This window comes from Mobula birostris, chromosome 24, assembly GCF_030028105.1.
Source record: "Mobula birostris isolate sMobBir1 chromosome 24, sMobBir1.hap1, whole genome shotgun sequence".
NCBI lineage: Eukaryota > Metazoa > Chordata > Chondrichthyes > Myliobatiformes > Myliobatidae > Mobula > Mobula birostris.
The window spans coordinates 54,989,752-55,002,445 of NC_092393.1; the positions used below are offsets into that span (position 1 = coordinate 54,989,752).

The 12,694-nt window shown below is 46.3% G+C and overlaps 1 protein-coding gene across 6 annotated transcripts in view; it reads left to right on the forward strand.

Annotated features, from left to right (window-relative positions):
* Position 1: 1 nt before the first annotated feature.
* hgs (hepatocyte growth factor-regulated tyrosine kinase substrate) overlaps positions 2–12,694 on the forward strand; it is a 51,432-nt gene continuing 38,739 nt past the window's right edge. For 2 of the 6 annotated variants that reach the window (XM_072242625.1, XM_072242629.1), the window contains exons 1-3: positions 3–175; positions 7,943–8,027; positions 9,632–9,707. In XM_072242625.1, coding sequence (XP_072098726.1) covers positions 139–175; positions 7,943–8,027; positions 9,632–9,707 — 198 coding nt within the window. In that variant the 5' untranslated portion in view covers positions 3–138. Of the gene's footprint in view, positions 176–7,942; positions 8,028–9,631; positions 9,708–12,694 lie in introns of all 6 variants that reach the window. The other 4 variants (XM_072242624.1, XM_072242628.1, XM_072242627.1 and 1 more) reach the window with 3 other exon arrangements.

The following is a 12,694-nucleotide window of genomic DNA, read 5'->3' on the forward strand; positions in this document are numbered from 1 at the left end:
CACAGTCGACGTCAGAGGAGCGCGACGCACTCACGGGGTAGGGCCCCGACAGAGCCAAGGAAGTAGGTGTCCACGCAAGTGCCGTGATCCGGTGACGAAGTAAGCGGACGAACGGACGGAGTGACAAAGGGCGGCGGGATGGGCAAAGGCGGCGGCCCGTTCGAGCGGCTTCTCGGTAAGAGGCCTTCGTTTCGTTCCTATGTTGGGTAATCCGCGCCGTTACGTTTCGGAGGGGACGTTAGAAGCCAAGGCCGATGGCCGCTGGGCCTCGGGCTTACCCTAGGGCCGCCCCCCTGTGTCAGCCGCCTTCCTACTGGGTGTATATCGGCCTCGGGGTCTAGTCCTCTTTCCCCGCTGGGGGTGGTTCGGCCGCTGTGCCCTCCCTCCCTGCTGGGGAGGGGATGGCCTGGCCTTCGATCTCCAGCTTGGCGGCCTGCAGACGGGCCCGGCGAGAAGCAGCTCCGGGTCTCATTGCTCCAAACACCTCAGCTCTAGGCTACTTGTGTGCGGGTTAAATCCCTCGTTTCTGTTGGGTGGGTTGTCTGACCCTGATCGGGAGGGAAATTTCTATCTCGGAAACCCACAAGGCTTTGGTAAACAGTCGGGTTTAAAGCTACTTCAGTTCTTGAGCCTACCCAGGACTTATTGGGCAAATGATTTTATATTCCTGTCAAATACATCTCAAAGGCTTTGTTATGGAAGAGGTAAACAAAAAAAGTTTGTCTCTGACGTTGTGTAGTTTAGAAGCTCCAGAGGAAGTGAGAACAACATGATTCAGCATGTCAAAGGACATCTTTTTAGCTCTGGCCGCGTAAATTGAATACTGTTACTTTAATGTTTTGGGTGTGAACCTTCGTCAGGACACGGGCCACGAGTCGGCACCTAAAACTGCTCTGTTATTCATCAAGAGCTGCTTGTTCTTCAAAGTCTATTGTCATGTGCGCAGGTACATTTCATCAGTTAAACAGAATTCACAAGAAAAATATAAACGATTGACCCAAGACATTCTGCAGGTGATGGCAATCTAGAGCAACACACACAAAATGCTGGCGGAACTCGAGTCAGGCGGCACCTGTGGACATCCAAGTGCATTTGTTATCGAAGTATGTTTGCTAAGTACAGCCTTGAGATTTATCACCTTATAGACAGCCACAAAACAAAGAAACTTGATAGACCTCATTAAAAGTGGACCATCAAACACCTGATGTGCAGGGAAAAAAAAACCAAAAAAAACACCAAATCATGCAAACAATAAAAGTAACCAAATAACATTCAGAACTGAAATCACCAGCAGTGAGTCACAGCCGATCCCCAGGAGCCCTTCAGTTGCAGGCCACAGCCTCAGTTCAGTGCAGAGACAAGTGAACCTCATAGAGCAGTGAGCTCAATGCCAGCCCGTCCCTTACCTCTGGACCTGACCCCCCCCCCCCCCCGACCTTTTCGATCTGGCCTGGCGATTAAGTTGGCCAAAACTCAGACCCAGGCTGAACGAGAGTAAGGAATAAATAGTCGTCATTTCGGGCTGAGACCCTTCGTCGGGACTGGACAGAAAGGGCGGGGAGAAGCCAGGATAAGAAGTGGACAACTCTATGTTCGTTCACATCCAAATTGCAGTGGCACGCCACAACACAACCAGTGAGAATCCTTCCAACATTACACCCACAGAATTTTGCTCGAGTGTTAGCTGACTTGGTGAACCTCCTAAGAAATTTGCGTCAGCATCTTTGCTTTCTTATGATTGCATCTTTTTACTTAGCCCAGTGTAGGTAATCCAAAACATTAAAACCAAGCCACTTAAATTGCTGCATCGCTTCCCCAGAGTAGACTGGTACACGATCGCCATTCTTTCCCTTCCTGAAGTTCACAGAAAGCCATTTCATTTTGTTGCTGTTGGGAGGTTTTCGTGACACTACTCAACCTGGTAATGTATCTCGCTCTATTTCCCTACATTGTATCCATGTCTGCTGTTCTAGTGATTGTATGCACATTCTGCTGATCTCCCTTTTGAATGAACACGGTGACGAAGCCTTCACAACCACCTAGGGTAAAGAATTCTAGATTTCTCCCCATCTGAGTGAAGAAACTTCAATTTGTTTCAGTCCTAAATGGCCTTCCCTGTACTAGAGTCATACTGCTCAGAAACAGGCCCTTTGGCCCCTCTAGTCCGTGGCGGCCTGGTTTTCTCCCTAGTTTCGTCTACCAGCGCCTGGGCCATATCCCGCCAAACCCCTGTCATCCATGTATCAATCCAAACCTCTCTTAAATATTACAATTGTGAACCTGCATCCATCACTTCTGCTGGCAGCTTGTTCCACCCTCAGTGTGAAGAAGCTCCCTCCGTGTTCCTCATAAATATTTCTCCATCTGTCCTAAATCTATGATGTCTCTTTCTAGTCTCACCCGGCCTGAGGGAAAAGAGCCTGCCTGCAGTCACTCGGTCTTGACCCCTCATCATTTTGTTTTAGATCTGCATCGTCTGTGTAAGATCTTCGCTCGTTCTCCTGCACTCTATTGAATAATGGCCTAACCTATTCAACCTTTCCTTATGACTCAGGTCCTCAAATCTCGGCAACATCCTTGTAAATTTTCTCTGTATTCAATCTTATTGACATCTTTCCTGTCAGTAGGTGATTGGAACTGCACACGATACTCCAAATTAGACCTCACCAATGTCTTGTGCAACTTCAACATAACATCCTGTGCTGATTTATGAAGGCCAATGTGCCAAAAGCTCTCTTTGTAACCCCATCTACCTGTGATGCCACTTTCAAGGAATTATGGATCTGTACTCCCAAATTCCTTTTTCCTACCACACGAAAATGCTCTACCACTCACTGTGTAAGCCTTACTCTGGTTTGTTCTCCTGAAGTGCAACACTTCACAATTGTATCCATTAAATTCCATCTGCCATTTCTCGGCCTATTTTTCCATCTGGTCCAGATCATTTTGCGAGCTCTGATGCCTTCCTCACTGTCCATTATGCCCCCATCCTTGGTGTCATCCACACATTCCTGATCCACCTTACCACTTCATCTAAGTCATTAATATGGATGATAAAACAGGTCCAACACTGATCTCTGAGGCACACCACAAGTCACAGGCCTCCAGTCAAAAAGACAACCACTCCTTTGCTTCTCCTGCTGAGCCAGTGTCGAAGCCAGTTTACTACTTCACCCTGAGTGCCAAGCAACTGCACTTTCTGGCAACACACATCAAAGTTGCTGGTGAACGCAGCAGGCCAGGCAGCATCTCTAGGAAGAGGTACAGTCGACGTTTCGGGCTGAGACCCTTCGTCAGGGCTTTCTGGACCAACTTCCCATGCAGGACTTTGTCAAAGGTCTTGCTAAAGTCCATAAAGACAACATCTATGGCCTTCCCTTCGTCAAACCTCTTGGTAATCTTAAAAAACTCCATTAAACGCGGTTAGCGCGTTGCTATTCCAGTCCGGGGCGTTCCAGCGTTTGCAGTTCAATTCCGGGGCTGTTCTGTAAGGAGTCTCTTTGTCCTCCTCGTGGAATGAGTGGATTTTGTCTTGGTACTCCTGCTTCCTCCCACGGTCCAAAGAGAGGTTAATTGGTCATTGTAAATTGTCCAGTGGTTAGGCTAGGGTTAAATCTCTGTTCCCGGTGCTTGCTGGGGCAGCATTGCTCATGGGGCAGAAGGGCCTTCTCCGTGCGAGTTATCAGGCCCCGTCCATCCAAATACTTGTAAATCTTTGCCCTTGGGACACCTGGCAATAACTCACCCACGAATGACGTCAAGCTCGCTGGTCTACAATTTTCCAGGTTATTCTTGGAGATTTTCTTGAACAACAGAACAACATTAGCTACCTTCCAGTCCTCTGGCACCTCACCCATATTGTAAGAATGTAACCCTGGCTCGACACTCCTGAATCGGGAAACATCTACCCTGTTCGACGTGTGTGAATCTACTGACCATAACGTAAAGATTTTCTTTCCGCGATTTTTTTTAAGATGGAACGTGGGGGTGATTAGTTGTTGTTTGGGGAGGGGAAGGGGTGGGGGAAACTGTGAAGTAGAATGTAGCTATTGTTGCTCTGGTATCTCAGGCTCTACAAACAATGTATTTATGCAGGAATTTGATGGTTTTGTCCACAGGCAAAATAGTTTCCAGTCTCTCTAGTGCTTTTGTTTTCAATTTTCCAATCTAATAGTTCAATAGTTCCATTTAATATCAGAGAATGTATACAATATACAGCCTGAAATTCTTGTTCTTTGCAGACATCCACAAAACCAGAACAGTGCCCTAAAGAATGAGTAGCAGTAAAAATGTTAGAATCCCAAAGCCCCCCCGCCCCCATTTCCTCCTCCCACGCCCAAGCAGCAAGGAAATGACCCCCCTCCCCACCTACTACAGCAATGACCCCCCCACCTACTACAGCAAAAAGCATCAGCACCCTCCACCCACGAAGCAAGCAACAGCAAAGCCCCCAAGTGAAGCCGTGATCTGCAGTACAACAAAACTAATCACTCACCCGACAGTTTGACATTCTACAATCACTCTCTCTCTCTCTCACTCTCATAAAAGAAGAGGTGTCACCCTTTCACAGCGATAGGGGAGACATAACAAAACAACTCACTGATTTGTGATGATAAAGTCTGCTGAGTCACTTTCTTTCCCCCCCAAGTTCTCCGACTGGACACTCTTCCCCCACCAACGAGGGAGGGGAAGGGGGAGGCTTCGAGCCATGCTGCTCCAGCAACCGCTGACCAACTGGATTAACCGTAACCTAACCACGGGACAGTTTACGATGGCCGGTTAACCCACCCGGTACATCTTTGGACTGTGGGAGGACACGGAGCACCTGGGAAACCCCACACATTTCACAGACTCCTTACAAACGGTGCCGGAATTGAACTGGGAACTCCAGAAAGCGCCAAGCTGTAATAGCGTTGTGCTAGCCACGGCGCCCTGACTTCCTGGGTATACATTTATAAATTGGGACTTAGATGCTAAACAATAAATTGATTGAGGTTGCAGGTTTTGAAAGGAGCATTTCTTTTTCTGTTGGTGGGGATCTCGGCAAGTTTAAAATGGCGTTACTGAATGTGGGTGACAACTTACTGGTGGTTTTCAAAGCAAGAAATTGAACTATTAATAACACTTTTTATATGGACTATTGTGGTAAACAATCACTGCAAACAATGAAGAGGCTGGTTGAGGCGTGCGGGTACGAGTCAGAGTCAGAGTGAGGTCAAGGCATGTTCTAGGAGAAGCTGGGACTTCAGAGATGAAGATGGAGCGGAGAGAAGTTGAAGCAGAGTTGTTTTGGAGCCCGTCCACGTAAACTGGGAGGGAGGTTTGATCCATCTAAGTGCCGCGCCAATTTGGGGAGGTCGAGTACGGGCCGGAGGCCGTCCAGAGCGTATCGCTGTGGTGGGCTCATAAACTCCTGGCCAGTTAGACTGAAAAGGCAAGGTATCGGGACCGGAGGTGAGGGTCAAGCCGGTCCTTCTCCACGAGGTTTTACTCCGCTAACCTTGGCGCTGAGGATGTGAGACGGCTCCGGCTGCTGCACGCTTCGTGTCTGTGAGCTTCATGATGATTTGATGAACTGAGACCGAGGCTATGCGCCTTCTCTGGCTGCTCCGGGCTCTGGGCTCCGGGTCTGTGCACTCAATTTGGTTCAGAATGCTGTTGCTCGCTTTTACTGTTTGCATGATTTGTGTTTTTTTCCTTCTTTCTCTGCGCAGTGGGTGTTGGTCTTTTTTTTTATTGGGTTCTTTCATGTTTCTTGCTTTGTGGCTGCCTGTAAGCAGACAAATCTCAAGGCTGTATAATTTACACATTCTTTGATAATAAATATACTTTGAAGAGGCAAACTTGGAAGCCGGAGTCTGTCCGTATGGGATGTGAAATTAGAAGGCACCTTATCACATAGTTAGGATCTGTGTTGCACGCCACCACAATTTGCGATGGATGCTAGTTCAATTAACGTTGATAAACCTGAGAGATGTTCCATTGATGAGGATGTGAAATAACATGGAGCCAGGTTAGCTGAATGGGTTCCATTAATATAGAAAACACAGAAAACCTACAGCACAATACAGGCCCTTCGGCCCACAGAGTTGTGCCAAACATGTCCCTACCGTAGAAATTACTAGGCTTACCTATAGCCCTCTATTTTTCTAAGCTCCTTGTACCTATCTAAAAGTCTCTTAAAAGACCCTATCATATCCGCCTCCACCACCGTTGCCGGCAGCCCATTCCACGCACTCACCACTCTCTGAGTAAAAAAACTTAACCCGACATCTCCTCTGTACCTACTCCCCAGCACCTTAAACCTGTGTCTTCTTGTGGCAACCATTTCAGCCCTTGGAAAAAGTCTCTGACTATCCACACGATCAATGCCTCTCATCATCTTATACAGCTCTATCAGGTCACCTCTCATCCTCCGTTGCTCCAAGGAGAGAAGGCCAAGTTCACTCAACCTGTTCTGGTTAATTGCGCCATCAGTTTATCAGGACAGCTGCTTACTTGGAAAACTCTTAACAAAAAACAATCAATAATTGCCTGGATTATCTTTATTTATTTGGGACGCTGTGTACTTTATTGGGACAGGAGACTTGCTGAACACATTCTCATTAGCGTCAGTCATCATTGTGTGGCTGATAGACACTACACTTGCTTAGAGCAAACAGTTTTAAATAACGTCAGTTGAGTGTGTTTGTGTTCAAAGAGCAGCGATTTTTGTCAATTGTAGTTCGTGTGCAATAAACAGTAAGACAAACCAGAACTGTTTTGCTCACTGCGATTTCAAGCATTCAGTCTTGGAGATTACAGAAATGGCTGATACTGAAAATGAAATAACTTCACTACTTCAAGTGCAAAGAATTTAAAGATATTGGCAGTCACCTCGAACGTGACAATGAAAATGAAGATGTGGAGGATGCAATCGTCAAAAGCATTGTATGAAGGCAGTCCATTGTCTGCACTAGGTGTCCTGACTTTATCCACTTACAGTCAATGAGAAGAGCACGGCAGCATACGCTGGATGAATTCCTCTGTTGATAATGATTAGGCACTAATACAGTTTTATAGTCCAGTGGTAGTAGTGAGAGTGGTTTTATTTGTTCTGTATTTCATTTAAATACACTATTTGTTTCTTGATTTAACAGTTTTTTTTATTTTCATGAAACTTTGGCTAATTGGAGCAGCCCCTTAATTGGGCCAAAATGCACGAGTCCCGATGTATCCTAATTATCTGGAATCCACTGAATATGGATCAGCTGTTCCAAATCTGCTTTCATTGACCCTGGGCTGGAGTGGCTTCCTTTCTGAGGGACCTTAATCCTCTGTTGGTGAGGGTGTTAGTGCACCGATATCATTTCCTCTTTTCATGTGCTCCTCGCTCTAAAAGTCATGAATTAGAGTCACATATTTATTTCTATCATTTGTCCGGATCAATAATAAAGCCACCCCGTAACAGAATGTACGTTACAAACTGTAGCCAACGGGTATTTGTGATGTGGCTCAGATGCCTGCAAATGGATTCCATAAACCGTGACTTAACCTGACCCTGTTGTATCGTTAAGTAGCTTGTATATTTTCTTAGCAGCCAAAAGAACCAATTCTCTTCCATACTTGACGAAGGAATTAGTGTCAGTGTAGTCACATGACATCTTTTGATAATATTCTGGCCCTCCTCTGAAGATATGAAATGAAGCATACTCCTTTATCTGCTCAGTTTTACTGGATTCTGAAACCTCTGTCTTCCGAACCAGACTGTAAATTCATTCACTGAGGGTCACGAAAAAGGCAACAGAAGCCATTCAGCCCCTCGTGTCTGATCTGCCACTCAGTAGGCTGGTCTTAAGGTTAGCTTTATTTGTCACGTGTACATTGAAACATATGGTAAATTGTGTCATTTCCATGAACAACCAGCACTGTGTGTTTCATCCTTTCTTCTCTTCTTAAACAGACAAAGCAACGAGCCAGTTACTTCTCGAAACCGACTGGGAGTCAATACTACAGATCTGTGACCTGATTCGGCAGGGAGATGCTCAGTAAGTGTCTGTGTGTTCTGCCTTTTTCCTCCCTGAAAGAAGTTTGCATTTTACCTCTAATTCCCATGTCGTTATCTGGTTAATATTCATGAATTGGTTCTCCCATGTGTGCCCCAGTGAGGTCCACCCACCTCACCTGGGGAGAGTTGGAAAACCCACCAACGTGAGCAGATGTTGAGATCAAATTGAGCTGTAGCTGGCATTTGGCATTTTCTGTTACTGTGGGGAATTGATTCAAAGTATGTATGCAGTATACAACCCGGAGATTTGTCTACCCCACAGACAGCCACGAAACAAAGAAAACCATGAAAGCTGTTCTAAGAATAAACATCAAGCCAAATCGCGCAAACGGCAACAAAAATTACTGAGCAAAAAACAGATATAAAACACAAAGTGGAAAGAGTCCAGACGTGATCAGTTTTTTTATCTGTGACCGCCCCCAATCAAAATCACTCAAAGCAGCAACAAAAAAGAGAGACTAGAATCCAGAAACACATCATAATGTGAACCATGGAGTCCAATTCACAAACCACATCTAGTAATCCTTGCTCAGGACCCAGAAATAAGGCACCGTCCTCCAACAGCATCAAGGGTGAGAGAGACCGTCACACGCAGGGACCTTCCTCTGGCAACAGTGAGGAAGAGGCTGCTAGACTGTGCTGGATAGCCATTCGCCTTCTGCACTCACCTCGATGGTTTCAGTCCACCTTGGCACCGTAAACAGCGAGAAATGGAGTCGATCCTGGGTCTCTAGGATTCTTGGCCTCAAGGTCACGTACTTTGCTCAAGATGCCCTCAGAGACAGCAAGGTGCCAGATCACGTAATCAACCCGAGAAACACCACCAGAATGCCAATTCCAGGCACCAACAGTAGCAGAAACACATTTGAAAGAATAAGAAGACATAAAAGAAATGAAAGAAGTAGTTTCGAGATCCAGCAGAAAGATGTCGCCCGTGGTCGTGTTGTTCGCTGGTGCCATCTTCTTCCAGATTGTATTATGATTTTTAAAAATGATTAGAAACAATTAGCTTGATTTTTTTCACACCTCCAGTGAAATGTGTCGTTTTGCATTGAGAATGTGCTGGAGCAGCCCACAAGCGTTGCCACACTTCCAGAGCCATCGTAGCACAAACCCTCACCCCTGCGTCTGTGCAATGTGGGAGCTGGCTTGCGTGGTTTCTGAGGTCTGGCCATTCAAGTTGTTGTGCAAGGAATTGAGTTTGAGCGTTCGGCTCAAATAGTCTTGCTCTACAAAAAACGCCCCTGGGTCTTTTTTTTTGTGTGAATTCAGAGTGAGTGTTGCTAATTAGCTCACCAGGGATGTGAACTTCTCGTTGAGACTTTGGATAGAAGCAGGGAGAGCCCACGTTTCTCCCAGAGGCTGTGAAGCTAGATCAGTCCAGGTTGCTCCCGGGCTCCTTCCCAGTGCTTCTCAGCCACTACTTTAGTCAGATGGGGTGGGGCACCGTCCTCTCTCCCCGGAGACCTTTATGAAAATGCAAGAATTCCTCTGCTACAATTTCCGGAGGTGGGTGTGGGCATCCTGAACTTGCCCTAATTCAGCTCGTGACTTAATATGACAGATTTTGTTGTATTCACACAGGGCGAAGTACGCAATCAGCGCCATCAAGAAGAAGCTGAATGATAAAAACCCACACGTGGTCCTCTACACGCTGGAGGTGAGCTTTCCTTTGTCAGCTCTGACCAAATTGTGTGACAAAGTCGAACAGTGGGTGTTGGAGTAGTGTGTTCTGATGACGGGGTTTTAGAGCCTTTGGAACGCAGTGGCTGGAGTACTGTGATACATTGGGTCGGTGCATCAGTGGCCGTGCTGGTACAAGCTCAGCTGTGATGGGACCAGCCATTGTTCATCGCAGCTGGTTTGGGTGTGGCTCAGTAAGTACATGTGCAGAGTGAAAATGGTGCTGTTTTGGAAAGCAGCTGCATTGAAGTGAGATGGTTCGCTTTACAAGTACTGAGCTGTGTTGCATGTAGCACAATGTTGCCGCTATCTATGAAATGGTGTTAACAGTGCCAATTTTCACATCTTCCCCCGAGCCATTTCTGCTCCAAGTAGGACACCTCCAGTTTCTCCCTTATCCCTGCAGCGGCCCGTAAATCTGAGTCTCCATTGTAAATGTTCCGGTTATTGAGGCGTGTGTGTGGAGCTGATGGTCTGTGCCATGACTTTCGTTTTGATGAAGTGGAAATCAGAAAATGCTGGAAATTGATATAGAACAGGAACAGGCCCTCCAGCCCACAGTGCTGTCCCAAACTAATCAAATCAGTCCTGGTGAAGGGTCTCAACCAGAAGCATCGACTCTTTATTCCTCCGCCTGGCCTGCTGAGCATTTTGTGTGCTGCTCTGGAGTTCCAGCATCTGCAGAATCGCTTGTGTTTATAATTAAATTAGTGATGAAAAGCCCAACTAAATTCACCCCTTCGGCCTACACAATGTCTATATTCCTCCATGTGTGGTGGGGTGGAGATACAGGACGTCTCTACCAAAGGAGGCGTAAGGTGCTCCTTCCCCCTGCTACCCTTGGGCAAGGTGTAGCACCTGCTTAACCCCCCCACCCCTGCTGATCAGGGTCAGATAAATCCATGGGAGCCGGTGGTGGACGGTCGTGTGAGCTGCCAGTGCAGATCACAAGTTCTGGTTGTGCAACCACTGACGCCAGGCAGACAATCTCTGAAGAGTATTGATCATGGCCGGGGTCACCTATCTTGTAAAGACACTGTCCAGGAGAAGTCAGCAGCAAACGGCTTATGTAGAAAAATTTACCAAGAACAATTCTAGTCACAGACAGGCCATGATCACCGCCTCGTACGACACAGCACATAATGATGATGATACCCTTCCTCTCCTGTAGATGTGCCCTACCTAGAGTTTTATAAAAGCTGCAACACATCTCCCTGATTCTTGGAACTCAATTCCTCAGCTAACAAAGGCAAAGATCCCATATGACTTCTGGTAACAGTGGGTCCAGCAGCATCTCAAGTTAAAGTTCCTTTGTGAGAACTGGGAAGGAGACTAAACAAGTTGGTGTCAAACTGCAGGGAGACATGGTTTCAAAGGTACATTTAATATCAGAGGAATGTATACATTATACACTCTGAAATGCTTTTTCTTCACAATCATCCATGAAAACAGAGGAGTGCCCCAAAGAATGAATGACAGTTAAGTGTTAGAACCCCAAAGTCAACCCCCTCCCCCAGCTCCCCTCTCTCCCGCGCGTAAGCGGCATCAAGCAAAGATCCCCCCTCCCCCCACCGGCAAAAAAAAAAGCGTAAGCACCCGCCACCGAGTGCTCAAGTGTGCAGCAAAAGCAACAGCAAAGACTCAGACTTGCATTCACCCGGTATTCGACATACCACAGGCTCTCTCTCTCTCCCTAATAAGGGAGAAAGGGATGTCTCCATTTCACAGCCAGCGGGGAGACATAACAAACAGCTCGCTGATTTACGGTGTTAAAAGTGGATAGGGCGAAGTGAATCTCGTTGATGACGTAAGGTCACGGTTGCTGTGGGGATAAACTGTAAATTGGTGGCTGCTAAATGGTGTTGGATCCTGGCGTTTTTGTGACTCAAAGGTTCTTTGGAAGTCAGGAATGAGACATGAAACCTGTTGCTTTTGATCATTTTATAAAGTGTTAAAAGGGTTTAAAAAAAAAAGCCGCAGGAGCAAAGAAAGGATGAAGGCAAAAGCAGTCGTGGTTGTCTCATGCACAGCCTAGAAATAATAAACATCCGGTGATAACTATTTACCTATTGAATAGTGTGACTGCTCCTGCAGAAAACTAAGAAGCTTCTAGAAAAATACCAAGGCAACTATACCTTAATTGCTGGAAAACTTGCTGAACAATTACGTGTATATAGGTGATTATACAAAAATACCAGCAAGCACGGGAAAATTAAACTACCAGAAAAACTAACAATTCTGCAGCCAATCCAGCGATGGGGTCTGTAGGAAGTGGGAATGCTCAGAACAAAATGAGGACATTTAGAGAGAATGCAGACAAAAGAATGTAAGAGTTGTGAAATGCACGACTGCAGGATCTGCCCAGCAGATTACACAAAACTGATCCATTTTGAAACGGGCGAAGAAAGACATGCATCTGAAGTTGTAGAATTCAGTATTGGATCAGGAAACCTGCAACACGTCCTTTAAGCTTGTGTTGGGCCTTGTTGGAGCAGAACAGAAGGACGCAGGCCATTCTATCCCCGCTCTGTCCAGGAGGAGAAGGAATAAAAAAGATACGGGAAGTAGATGGAAACGAGAGCTGTCCTAACTCGCTGGAAAGTCTAAAACCAAGGAGCATAGTCGAGGATCAGGGTTGGCCTGTAAGGAAACATTCAGTTCAGTGGATAGAAACCAATCAGCTGTGGAGGCAGCAGATGATCGATCAACAAGTATCAACAAAGCTGAGGCCAACGTACAGTGGTAGAACAGAGATATCTGGGAATGTAGATCCATAATTCCTTGAAAGTGGAGTCACAGGTAGACGAGAGCTTTTGGCACATTGTCCTTGGTAAATCAAGGTATTGAGTACAGGAGTTGGAATGTTATCTTGAAGTTGTACAAGATGTTGGTGACACCTAATTTGGAGTATTGTGTGCCGTTCTGGTCACCTTCTGACAGGGAAGATTGAAATAGTACAGAGAA